Source organism: Culex pipiens, chromosome 1, assembly GCF_016801865.2.
Source record: "Culex pipiens pallens isolate TS chromosome 1, TS_CPP_V2, whole genome shotgun sequence".
Lineage (NCBI taxonomy): Eukaryota > Metazoa > Arthropoda > Insecta > Diptera > Culicidae > Culex > Culex pipiens.
In genome coordinates, this window is record NC_068937.1 from 16,833,405 (window position 1) to 16,846,216 (window position 12,812).

General features: G+C 36.8%; 1 protein-coding gene across 10 annotated transcripts in view; it reads right to left on the bottom strand.

Moving 5' to 3' along the window:
- Nucleotides 1-12,812, bottom strand: part of LOC120422439 (putative protein kinase C delta type homolog) — a 134,726-nt gene that overhangs the window by 9,360 nt on the left and 112,554 nt on the right. For all 10 annotated transcript variants that reach the window (XM_039585876.2, XM_052709077.1, XM_039585877.2 and 7 more), the window contains 2 exons: nucleotides 9,543-9,679; nucleotides 1,058-1,231 (listed from right to left, as the gene is read on the bottom strand). In XM_039585876.2, the coding sequence (XP_039441810.1) occupies nucleotides 1,058-1,231; nucleotides 9,543-9,679 (311 nt within the window). The remainder of the gene's footprint in view (nucleotides 1-1,057; nucleotides 1,232-9,542; nucleotides 9,680-12,812) is intronic.

Consider the following 12,812-nt stretch of genomic DNA (forward strand, 5'->3'; position numbering starts at 1 on the left):
GATCACGCGGGATCGCTATGGCCCATTTCAGCGCACTAGTAGTGGTGCAAGGAATGTGGCCGATCCCTGTGGGAACGCATCGTCTTCATCGTCGTTGCAGGTCTATATTTAGCCCACCAGGTTGTTCGAAAGTCGTCTTGATCTTCGTGGTACACGTCTACCCAGTGACCGACATCTATCAATCTTGCGGTTGGGCCCAGAATTGGAACAATCTGTACTGGGTTACGCGACACAGAAAAAAAATGTCACAAATATTCGCACAAGTCGGTTCAGATTAGCGGTAACGCTCTTCGAAACCTTCCCGTCAACGACCTTGTCCTTGCGAAGCTCATCAGGCGGACAACAAACCCCACCACGTTACGACTTCCTTCTTGAAGAAAGATAAACACGATACTATCGCGGCGTGTTTTAGACGATAATCACAACAAAAGCCGACAATTTCCCGGTCGACCTTCTTCATTTTGCGGCGGAGAATGGCCGCCCATAACTTGCGGGATAGTAAAGCTGTCGGTTCTAATTTCACTTTTAATGACCCCCCCCATCCTCTAGTGACGGTGGTTAACCCTCACGTTCGCAGCGTGTCAACGGCTCAAATTAAAAAAAAAAGTTTGATTTTTGATTTTGGTCCGACAAAACTCCAAAAATTGGCTCGACGTTGAGCAGATTGCAATTTTCCATACTGGGATCAATTCGAAAGTGACAGCTGTTTGTTTACCTTGCAAAAAGCGTCGACGCTGACGCGGAAATACCCATTTATGGGTTAAAAAGTAACCCATTATTATTTCCAACCCAAAACCAAGCAGTCAGCTGATTCATTCTCAAGCTGAAACGCACGCCAATACGTGCAGTGCGTCCAAAATTAGCTCACACTCTACCAACACCACCACCGCCAGCTTTAACAGCTGACTGATCAAGTGACGACTTCGAGTTGGATTGGAATGTCGGGTGTGTCGACCAAAGAAATGCAGTGAGCGACTACTTCCTCTTGCAGGTTTTGTAACGGGGAAGGCAGTGGAATTTGAGGTTAGGTTGTAAGCCTTTGATGTTTGATACTTACATCTGTTTGAAACGTACAAAACAGGTGGCACAGGAAGGGATGCTTCGTGCCCAGTGCCAGCACCTTGCGCTCGATCAGCGTGCAGTCCACGTCGTCGTCCTCCAGCACGACGTCCTTCTTCAGGCACTTCACCGCGTAATAGTACTCTGTGTTCCTTAGCTCTGCTAAAAATACCTGGGATTTTTTTTGTTGGGAAAGTAAAATGACACGATTAAGTCAGTTCATTTTTTTAAATAACAAAAAATAGTGAAGAGAAACTTATATGAACGCCGAGGCGTTACGTTTTTTTATTTCGTTGATTTTTCTTAAACCAAACAATATTTTTGCAAGCTTCTAAAGGCGATTTGTAGATCTGCACCAGCCGTACAAATTGCTTCAACAAGTATGAAAAATTTTGCATCGTTCCAGAGAAATTGGCAAATTACAAAACGTAACGCCTCCGCATGAAAAAAAGGTTCGCTGTATGATTTTAAAAAACGATTTAGTGAATGTAACGCATTAGACGTTTTTAGATAGCAGGCGTTACGCTTTGCATTTGTGTAGATTTCTCATCAAATGTTTTAATTACTATCAATGATTTTAACATTTTTTAATTTCACGGCAATTTAAAAATTTCTAAGAAGAACATGCAAACATATTTTAGAATCCTAAAATTAAACGAAAATTAAAACGTAACGCCTTAGGTAAACAGATATTTATTTAGAAGCCAGTTTATGTGAAAGCGTAACGCTTTCATTCTAAAAAAGTACACTAAAACCCCCGATTACGCTCAGGCGTTACGCTTTGTATTTCTTCGATTTCTCTGAAACGACGCGACATTTTTGCAATCTTTTTAAAGCAATTTATACGTCTTGTGCAGATCTACAAATTGATTTCAAAAGAATGTAGAAACATTACACTGATTTCGAGAAATCAACCTAACAAAAAGCGTAACGCCTGAGCGTAATCGGGGGTTTTAGTGTATGTTTAATTTATTTTAATGCCTTAAATATTATGTTTTAAATACGTTTTTTTTTGCGAGGGTGTTGCACTTTTTATTTCGATGTCTTTCAAGCCAAAAAATATTTTTGCAATCTTCAAAAGGTGATGTGTGCAGATCGCTGCACAAAATAATGCAATCGCTTCAGAATAATCGGAAAATTACGAAACGTAACGCCTTTGCGTGAAAAGGTGTTTTTCTGTCCTGTTTTTAGAAGTTTCAACGAGGGTTTAAATGTAACGCATAAAAATCAGACTTTATTAAAAAAAAATACAAATTTTGAAAGGAAGCGTCACGCTTTATTTTTGCGTGGATTACTTAGAGTTTTGCAAGTTTAACTTTTCAAAATTTGTAAAACTTGTTAAAGTACACAAATATTGAAAACGATAAATGAACATTGTAAACTTATCTGTCGAAAAAGAAAAAAAAACAGTTTTTTTCTACTTCACCGACGTTTCGGCCTTCATTTTGAGACCTTTTTCAGACAACTATAAATCCATGAAGAAGGCCTCAAAATAAAGGCCGAAACGTCGGTGAAGTAGAAAAAATCTGTTTTTCTTTTTCGACAAGACTGCTCGTCAAAACCAGAAAGATTGTTTTCATTTTATTAAAAGCATTTTGTAGATCTCCGCAAGACCTAAAAATTGCTTTTAAAAGTTTGTAAAATGTTTCGTTGTTCCAGAGAAATCGACAAATTAGAAAAAAAACGTAACGCATCGTGTTAAATGAGGTTTCTCTGTAATTCAAATGTTCTTTTAATGTTTTTATGACAAAATCCTTTTATAGAGAAACCTATTTTTATGCGGTGGCGTTACGCTTGTTGTTTCGTAGATTTCTCCTAAACCATACAATATTTTTACAAGCTTCAAAAAGCGTTTTGTAGATCTGAACAAAACCTACGAATCGCTTGTTAAACATTGCAAAAATTTTGCGTCGTTCCAGAAAAATCGACAAATTAGAAAACGTAACACACCGCGTAAAAAGAGTACACACAGACAAACAGACGTAAATCATTGAACAAATTTAACGAAAATCCATCAATCACAAAAAAAAATGGAAAAAGGTTAGCTAGTAGCTCGATCTGGTGGCCAATACTATCATTAAGCATCACTGTATATGAGAATTGGTAAGTGTGTGAGTGAACGCGGTCACTCTTGTTGTAGTGAGAGGAGGGAGATTTGTTTACTAACATTTACATTTGTTTACCAACATGTGAGAAGAATGCAAGAAGTTCAAATTCTTAACTCACGCAGACGGTCCACGTCCTCGACCGATTGCGGCCATGCACTAGGTAAATCTTGCCGAGGAAACATTCGTGTAGGCTGCAGAGGTTGATGGAAAGATGCACCAGTTTGAGGGTGGTTTGGGTATTACTGCGCTGTTTGTGAACAATGCCCACAAATTGGCCATGAGTTTAAATAATAAATTTCTTGGCGTGAAGTTAAGCTACCTTCTCGGCAAGCAATTTAGTCCACTTGCAAGCAACCAAATAATCGTATGAGACCAGGTTGACCTTGTTGTCGACGGTCTATACCTACATCTTCAACCTTACCAGTGGCCAGTTTCTGCCATCCAGCTTTCCTGGAGACCAACATCGGCGATTCGGCGTTGAACGTGAAAAATCATTTATGTACAGAGACAATTCGCTAATCCGATTATTGATAATATGAACGGCTTAGCATTCGAATAACTAGAAATACATTTATTTATGCCAGTTGGTTAGACTGCATTGGTTTTAAATAGTTTTCTTTGCATAGTTAAATAAAATTATACATTTTTTTGGGTTTAATTCTGAGGCCACGACGGAGTCAACATTCTCGAGGTCGGCCGGGTTGTCAATACCGAGTTGCTGAAATCGTGGTAAGCGCAATCGCCATCGCTGGACACAGCGTCATTCATGACGGCCGGATTTGAGGACCACGACGGAGTTAAGATTATCACGGTCTCTTGCGTGCTCGAAGTCGGCCGGGCCGCGCAATTGCCATCGCTGGATACCGCGTCATTCACGAAGGCCGGATTTGAGAACCACGACGGAGTCAAGATTCTCGCGGTCTCTTGCGTGCTCGAGGTTGGCGAGGCGATTCCGGTGGACACTGCATTGCCTAACCCATTCACCTGGTCAAGTTGGGGTACACCATCTATAATGTAGACCAAATTCAGTTTCTAATTGCATTCATTCAAGATCTAGTTGAAATTTACCAACGCCGACGGATGAAATAACAAAATCAGCTGAATGGGACGGCGTCTCGTTGTTGGAATTGCCTAAGAATCTTCCGATGTTCAAAACACCGGAATCGTTACTCGTAGCTTCCGGCATTTCTTCGTCCAGTGGCTCGTGTCGGTCTTGCAGTAGACTGCCGCAATTCGCATCCGGTATATCTTCATCCTGTAGCTCGTGTTTTGTGATAAAACTTTCAAACCAATCCGGCGTCTCTTCTTCTAACGGTTCGGCCGGAAAGGATTGAGGATTATCTAAATGCTCAACAGACCATTCAGCGGAATCCACACCCGGAGGCGGGTCCGGATTCAAAAATTCCACCGACCAATCTTCTCCAAACTGGTCCATCCTCACACTCAAGTAGCAGCAGAAAAAAAAAAACAACTTTTGGCGCGCTACCTGAAACTTTTGGCGCGCTAGCTTAAACGTCATTTAAAAGTGTGCCTTGATTGCAGCGCCATCCTATTCTGGTGGATAATCCGAGAACTAAGTTTAAATTCAAATCAGCCGTTATATTCCTGATTGATGGAATTAAAAAGAGATTTACGTCTGTTTGTCTGTGGAGTACATTTATACAAGACGTCCGATTACAAAAGTGTTGTGTCGTTCCAGAGGAATCTATGACATTTCCCCGAAACCCATATTACCGAAGGGACATTTTCCCGAATGCCACTTCCCCGAAAAGACACTTCCCCTAATAGTCATTTCCCCGAATTCCATTTACCCGAATTTTCCATTTCCCCTAATCGTCCACATCCCCGAATGCCATTTTCCCGAATGGGCCACAATCCCGAATGCCACTTACCCGATTAGTCGTATCCCTGAATAGTCATTTCCCTGAATGCCATTTCCCCGAACGCGGTCAAGCGGAAATGCCCGGTGCCCCGGAGCGCGCGCGCGCTCCTGGGCCCCGGGCATTTCCGCTTGACCGCGTTCGGGGAAATAGCATTTTTAAGAAAAAAAAATTGATGGCAATTTTTAACACATCAAACTACTTATAATATTTCTTGAAAGGTTCGTATTGGCCTTGAATGATCAACTTTCTTTTTGGCTTCATTCAGAACAGACGTAGCATTTTAGGGGGAAGGGGTGTTAAAAGGTTTGATAATATTCATTCAAATACAATGAATATTGTTACAGACTTTTTTTTATATATTCTCAAAACAAATACTTTTTTCTTATAGACATGATAATAACAATGCAATAGAAGTTTTGTTTTCTTTTATGATTCAAAAAACATACCGTGCGATTTTCGTAGTACAGAACCCCGTTCACACTGATCATTTTATTCACATTGCTGGTTTGGGATTTGGCGAAGAGTATAATCATCATAAACTCTAAATAAAATTTGTACCAGCCTTATGTACCTATTTGTTCGATTTTTGGGTTCTTGAACAAAATTCGAAAAAAGACAAATTTCTCAAAAACAACATCTAGGATTATGCGGTTGAATACAAATGTTAATTGAACAAAAAAAAATCTAGTACAGTCCAGACTCGATTATCCGAAGGCCTCGGAAAAAATTCACTTAGGATAATCGAAACTACGGATTAAAACTTTTAAATCCAAGATGGCGGTCAATATGGCGGTGTTGAAATATTGAAAAAATGCATTTTATTATTTAATAGGCAATCAACTATTCAAATTTGACTAAAATGGGGTTGCAGAACTCAAATTTGATGTTTAAAACAAGAAAAAGAAAAAAACAAAAAAATGTTGTTCGTAATTCGATTAGCCGAAGTCCCATACAAACCTTCGGATAATCGAACTTCGGATATTCGAAACTTCGGATAATCGAATCTGGACTGTAATTGGGTCCTAAATAAAAAATTAAATTTGTGATATTATTGTTCACAACGATAAAGCTTTTTTTCTAAGTACAATGACCCTTTGAACGACCGCAAAGGATTTAAAATGGATTTTTAATTCAATTAAAAAAAATCACTTCACGGCCCTTCTTGGTAGAAAAGCTCCTACTTGACAGCTCGTTCCAAGGGGACCATAGTTGATCCATCGAAAAAATGTTGTCTTGTCAATAACTTTTTTTTCATAAAAATATAAAAAAAAACGTTATCAGAAATGGTTTTTAATCGTGTTTACCGTTGTTCATAAAAAATTACAAAGGGCTTTACTACCCAATTTACAACATTTAATCAACAGCATACCCGAAAAAGCTGTTTGTTCGGTAAAATCGAGAAAGAAAATAACTGTTAGTCATGGAAAAAGGCTTGAGCGAAAATGATGATTAGGATTAGGATGATATGAAAAATCGGCAAAATTTAAATTTAGGGGAGTGTGGGGTAATTTGGACACCCTAAGGAAATTGTTCTGCTACGGGCTGTATGGATATTTTAAAGGAATGTGGATGACACCAGAGGATAATAGAGACCATATTTGATGGAAAAATGTCATTCATTTCGATAAATTTTGATGAAAAACCCATTTTTATCGCAAAAATTAAAAGGTGTCCAAATTACCCCCACATTTTTGTGTGGGGGTAATATGAACACCCCTATGGGGTAATTTGGACATACCTTGTGGGGTAATTTGGACATGCCTTGTGGGGTAATATGGACATGCCTTGTGGGGTAATATGAACACCTTTTGTGGGGTAATTTGGACACATGTTGAAGAATAAGTTTAACATTTGATTTATTGAGCATGTTTTTTATCCTTCAACCTGGTTTTGTAATTGCTTTATATTTTGAAGTGTTGCTCACAATATTTCATCAAAGGTTTAAATAATGATTTTGTGATAGAACTGTAATTCAATAGGAAGATAACAAATAGTTCAGTGTAGTATACAAAATTTAATCATTAATACTGAAATGATTTAAACATTGATTCTGGATCAGGCACACTATACTTGTTTTTAGTGATTAAGGTATCGTTTATGTTTATATAAATCAATCTTTATATAGAATTTATTAGCCTGAAAATATCATTTTTTTTTAATTTTACATTCTGTAGCCCTTCAAATTTAAATATTATTGTAAACCAGCATAGAAATTAGAAATGTCAAAGAAATTAATTAAAAGCAATCAACATTAGAGTCTTGTTGAACGCCAAATGTACAGTAATCAGATTTTCATCAAGTCGAATATTGGAATAAATTTATCTAAATTAAAAATAGGGGTTTTGTGAAAGTTCTCATTGCTCACATTCATTTTTGATTGTTTTGACATATTAAATCCCTCTAAATTTATCTAAATCCCTTTAAAAACTCATCCAACCATGAAAGTTACTTTTTTGTTGCCTGACAGGTAGACTTTCAGGTATGTCCAAATTACCCCACAAGCCATGTTCAAATTACCCCCATAGCATATTCTATCATAAATTGCGATTTTTGATGATAAAAATGGATAAAATGCACAATTTTTATACGTACATATCTCAGGCATCGTCCAAGCAACCCCCTTAAACAAAAAATTTCCACTTTTATGCCATATAACCCCTGCAAAACCTTATTTCCTAACCTTCAAATATTAGAATTTAAGACAGTGCCAACCGGCCTTTGGAAACTTTTACTTATTATACCAAAACTACTTAACCTATTCCAACTTTTTTGGTTTGTCCATACTCCTAGGCCATTACTAGTACTAGCCTTATCACTTAAATTGCCGTTTTCACTTTATATCCGAAGAAAACGTGATTTTTAAAGGGGTGTCCAAATTACCCCCACTGTCCATATTACCCCAAATTCCCCTAAATAAACAGCAACTGGCGTAAGTGTCACTTCGGGGAAACGGCATTCGGGGAAATGGCCGATTAGGGGAAATGGCATTCGGGGATATAGCCGATTAGGGGAAATGATATTCGGGGAAATGGCATTCGGGGATGTGGCTGATTAGGGGAAGTGGTATTCGGGAATGTGGTCAATTAGGGGATATAATTTTCGGGGAAATGGCATTCGGGGAAATGTCATTCGGGGAAATGAGCTAGACCCGTTCCAGAGATATCGACAAATTAAATAGAAGCGTAACTCTTCCGCGTACACTAAAACCCCCGATTACGCTCAGGCGTTACGCTTTTTGTTAGGTTGATTTCTCGAAAACAGTGTAATGTTTCTACTATCTTTTGAAATCAATTTGTAGATCTGCACAAGACGTATATGTGTAACGTGAGTCCATTTCAAGCATGAAGGACGTTAAAAATAGAAAAGTATGGTAACTGCGTTATGCCTTTCTCAAATGTCAAAATCGTGTTGACATTTCAGACGAGTAAAACGCCGTTAACACACATTTCCAGTTAAAACGTTATTCATGCTTATAATCCTAAATATAACCATTTAATATTTTTGCAACCTTAGCAAACCAGCAATGGCTTGAAAAATATTTTATATTTTTCAAGAAATCGACGAAATATCAGGCGTAACAAAATTATTTTTTTTCCATTTTTTTTATTGCGTTAATTTATAGAGGGCAAAAAGTTTACACTAGTACTACTTGATTTTTTTCTCAAAAGTTGTTCTAAGAGCTGTTAATTCAATTTTAAGTTTGCATTCCTATGTAACCGAACAGCGAAAATTTGAATCTTCATTTTTCGATGCTTTGCACCATCTGTCGGAATTTTTGATCTTTTAATCGCGAATTGCAATCTTTTAAACGCAATTTGTAGGTTTTGTTCAGACTTACAAAACGCTTTTTGAAGCTTGCAAACATGTTGTATGGTTTAAGAGAAATCTGCGAAACAAAAAGCGTAACGGCACTGCGTAAAAAGATGTTTCTCTGTATTGGTGAAATACAAAGCGTAACGTCTGCGAGATTAATCGGTGTTTGGTGTACAATATTTTTACTAGCTTTTCAAACCAATTTATGAGGCAAAATACGAAACAATGACGTTTTCTAAGGTACGAAGGAATTTTAAATTTTTAGAAACTATTTATACGTGATTCGCAGATCTACAAGTTGATTTTTCAAACTTGCATAAATGTTTGTTGATTTCAGAGAAATCGAAGAAATAAAGAAATTGAAAAAGTAAAAAAGCGTAACGCCTCCACGTGAAACTTTTCACCTTTTCTCTGAACGAAAATAATGCCAAAAACAGTTAGCAAAAAATGTCTTGTTTAAAAAAGGCAAATTTCGAAATGTAACGCCTCCTTAGCTCTAGAGAAATAGACGAAATGGAGAGCATAACGCATCCACAAAAAATCCAGCGGAGCGTGTTCTGCCAGAATCCGGCTAGAACGCCGTGACTGGGTTAAATTATCAATTTGATTTTTTTTATTAGATGCTGAAATATCGCTAGACGAAACACCTTAGCCTACCGGAATAGAGGAATTTACTTACCTTTCCAAAACTACCTTTCCCTAACACAGTCAAAAAATGGAAATCATCAACGTTGTATTTCCTGAAACGGGGTATTACCGTAGCCGGAGCTGTGAGTTTACCCGTTTTCTGAAATTGTGCGTACGTGTAGGATGTTTCTGAAAAAAAGAAAGAAAAAGTAATGTCAGTTGAATCAGTATAAACGAACACGTTTTAAAATTTGTTAACAAGCGTTACCGCGTAACGCCCAAGGGGTTGGAAAATCGATTCTCACAAAACAAAAACAAATCAAGACGTTAAACGTCAAACCGCCGCTTCCTGACAATCTTCTTGTTAATCGTCTTGTACTCCACCAGCCGAATTGACTGCAAAATCCGTCCAACCGGAAGCAGCAAGCATCCGATCGCCCGCCCGATCGGTTCCACCATCCCGCCCAGGGCGGTCAGCACGTTCTGCACGAACATCACCGGCGGCTGGACCAACCCGTTGAACACGACGGCCAGCACCGGCTTCAGCAGGTAGTCCGCCGTGATCTGCAGCACGCCGACGATGATCGAGCGCGCGATTCCGTACAGCAGGAAGCGGTACAGCTGCAGCCAGAAGCTGATCACGAATGTGGTCCCGATGTTGACCGTGCCGAACATTTCCGCCCAGAACTTGGTCGCGTGGTGGTGCGTCGACTGGGCCAGCGCTTCCGTGACCAGGTGGGGCGGGCAGTCCGTCGTGCGGTAGAACTCGGGGCAACCGTGGTCGAAGTAGTAAACCTCCATGTTTTCGAATTGTTGCTCGGGAAGTTCCGGCGGGACTTCCTGCTTCGACTTGCGGTTGAAGTTGAAAAACACCCGTTTGACGCTCCGGCGAACCTTGGTCGGGTTGGGAGGAGGTTCCTTTGATCGGCAACCTCCATTGCATTGGGTGGCCTGGGTGAATAGGTTCCGACGGGGTGGAACGGCCGCTCGTTTGGGCCTTGAGTTCACCAGCTGGAACTCGATCTTCGAGGGGGACTTGTTCTGGAGCAGGCCGCGCGGAAGGCGCAGCTCGTAGTACGGCGGAACCGCCGTGGAGTCCGAGGTCGTTGAACGGGCATCGGTCGTGGTGGAATTGATCACGCTTTGGTCGACGCTGGATTCGAGCGGGGGTTCCGTCATGTTTTGGTTTGTTGCGTTTGACAGTTCAGTGGGCTACTGCGATCATTAAAATTTCATTTTGACAGTTTGTTGGTTGCAATTTTCGACGACAGATGGCTTCTTCTTCAAGTTAAATGGCCTACTTTGTTCCAAATTCGTGGAAGTCGTTTCAAAAAAGTCATAAAATGGAAGAAAAATATTTGCTCATGGCATAATAAATCTACCTAAACCGGATCTGCTTAGTAGCGTCCGAAACCGCAACTTCGTTCGCGAAAAAATCTGGAACGCATGATGATCACGACTGATTTACGACTTCGTAAATATTGACGGAATATCAGATTTGAGCTATCAAACGAAAATTTTATGTACTCGCTCGACTCTTCTGTGTTGGTTGGTTTTTCGCCAAAGTATCAAGTTACTAGCCCTAGTAGTAGTAAGGTGATGAAAAAGTGCACCCCATTCGTTGGTATTTGTGGCAGTCACGTGGCACGTGGCGTTCCGATGCTTTTCTCTCTAAATGTTTTTATTTAGGTTGCCGTTGTCGTCGCCGTAAACTATTCAAGCGGAGAGGAAAATCCCTTTCTCGCTGTCAGACGGGGGACAATTTTTCAAATCCGAGCTCTTAAATCTCCTGTTGCACCTTTCGGGTTAGTGGCGCCCACACTTGTTTTGGTGCTAGACTGATTTAATAGTTGGATATTTGTCTTATGTGGTTCAAATTAATTAGGTGTAACTTTTGAGTTTTTTAAGGTGATTTGTTTATTTGTATGAATGCTAACTGACGAATAAAAGGCTTTAAGAAGTTTAGAAGTTTAGAAGTTTAGAAGTTTAGAAGTTTAGAATTTTAAAATTTTCGAATTTTCGAATTTTCGAATTTTTGAATTTTCGAATTTTCGAATTTTCGAATTTTCGAATTTTAGAATTTTAGAATTTTAGAATTTTAGAATTTTAGAATTTTAGAATTTTAGAATTTTAGAATTTTAGAATTTTAGAATTTTAGAATTTTAGAATTTTAGAATTTTAGAATTTTAGAATTTTAGAATTTCAGAATTTTAGAATTTTAGAATTTTAGAATTTTAGAATTTTAGAATTTTAGAATTTTAGAATTTTAGAATTTTAGAATTTTAGAATTTTAGAATTTTAGAATTTTAGAATTTTAGAATTTTAGAATTTTAGAATTTTAGAATTTTAGAATTTTAGAATTTTAGAATTTTAGAATTTTAGAATTTTAGAATTTTAGAATTTTAGAATTTTAGAATTTTAGAATTTTAGAATTTTAGAATTTTAGAATTTTAGAATTTTAGAATTTTAGAATTTTAGAATTTTAGAATTTTAGAATTTTAGAATTTTAGAATTTTAGAATTTTAGAATTTTAGAATTTTAGAATTTTAGAATTTTAGAATTTTAGAATTTTAGAATTTTAGAATTTTAGAATTTTAGAATTTTAGAATTTTAGAATTTTAGAATTTTAGAATTTTAGAATTTTAGAATTTTAGAATTTTAGAATTTTAGAATTTTAGAATTTTAGAATTTTAGAATTTTAGAATTCAGAATTTTAGAATTTTAGAATTTTAGAATTTTAGAATTTTAGAATTTTAGAATTTTAGAATTTTAGAATTTTAGAATTTTAGAATTTTAGAATTTTAGAATTTTAGAATTTTTAGAATTTTAGAATTTTAGAATTTTAGAATTTTAGAATTTTAGAATTTTAGAATTTTAGAATTTTAGAATTTTAGAATTTTAGAATTTTAGAATTTTAGAATTTTAGAATTTTAGAATTTTAGAATTTTAGAATTTTAGAATTTTAGAATTTTAGAATTTTAGAATTTTAGAATTTTAGAATTTTAGAATTTTAGAATTTTAGAATTTTAGAATTTTAGAATTTTAGAATTTTAGAATTTTAGAATTTTAGAATTTTAGAATTTTAGAATTTTAGAATTTTAGAATTTTAGAATTTTAGAATTTTAGAATTTAGAATTTTAGAATTTTAGAATTTTAGAATTTTAGAATTTTAGAATTTTAGAATTTTAGAATTTTAGAATTTTAGAATTTTAGAATTTTAGAATTTTAGAATTTTAGAATTTTAGAATTTTAGAATTTTAGAATTTTAGAATTTTAGAATTTTAGAATTTTAGAATTTTAGAATTTTAGAATTTTAGAATTT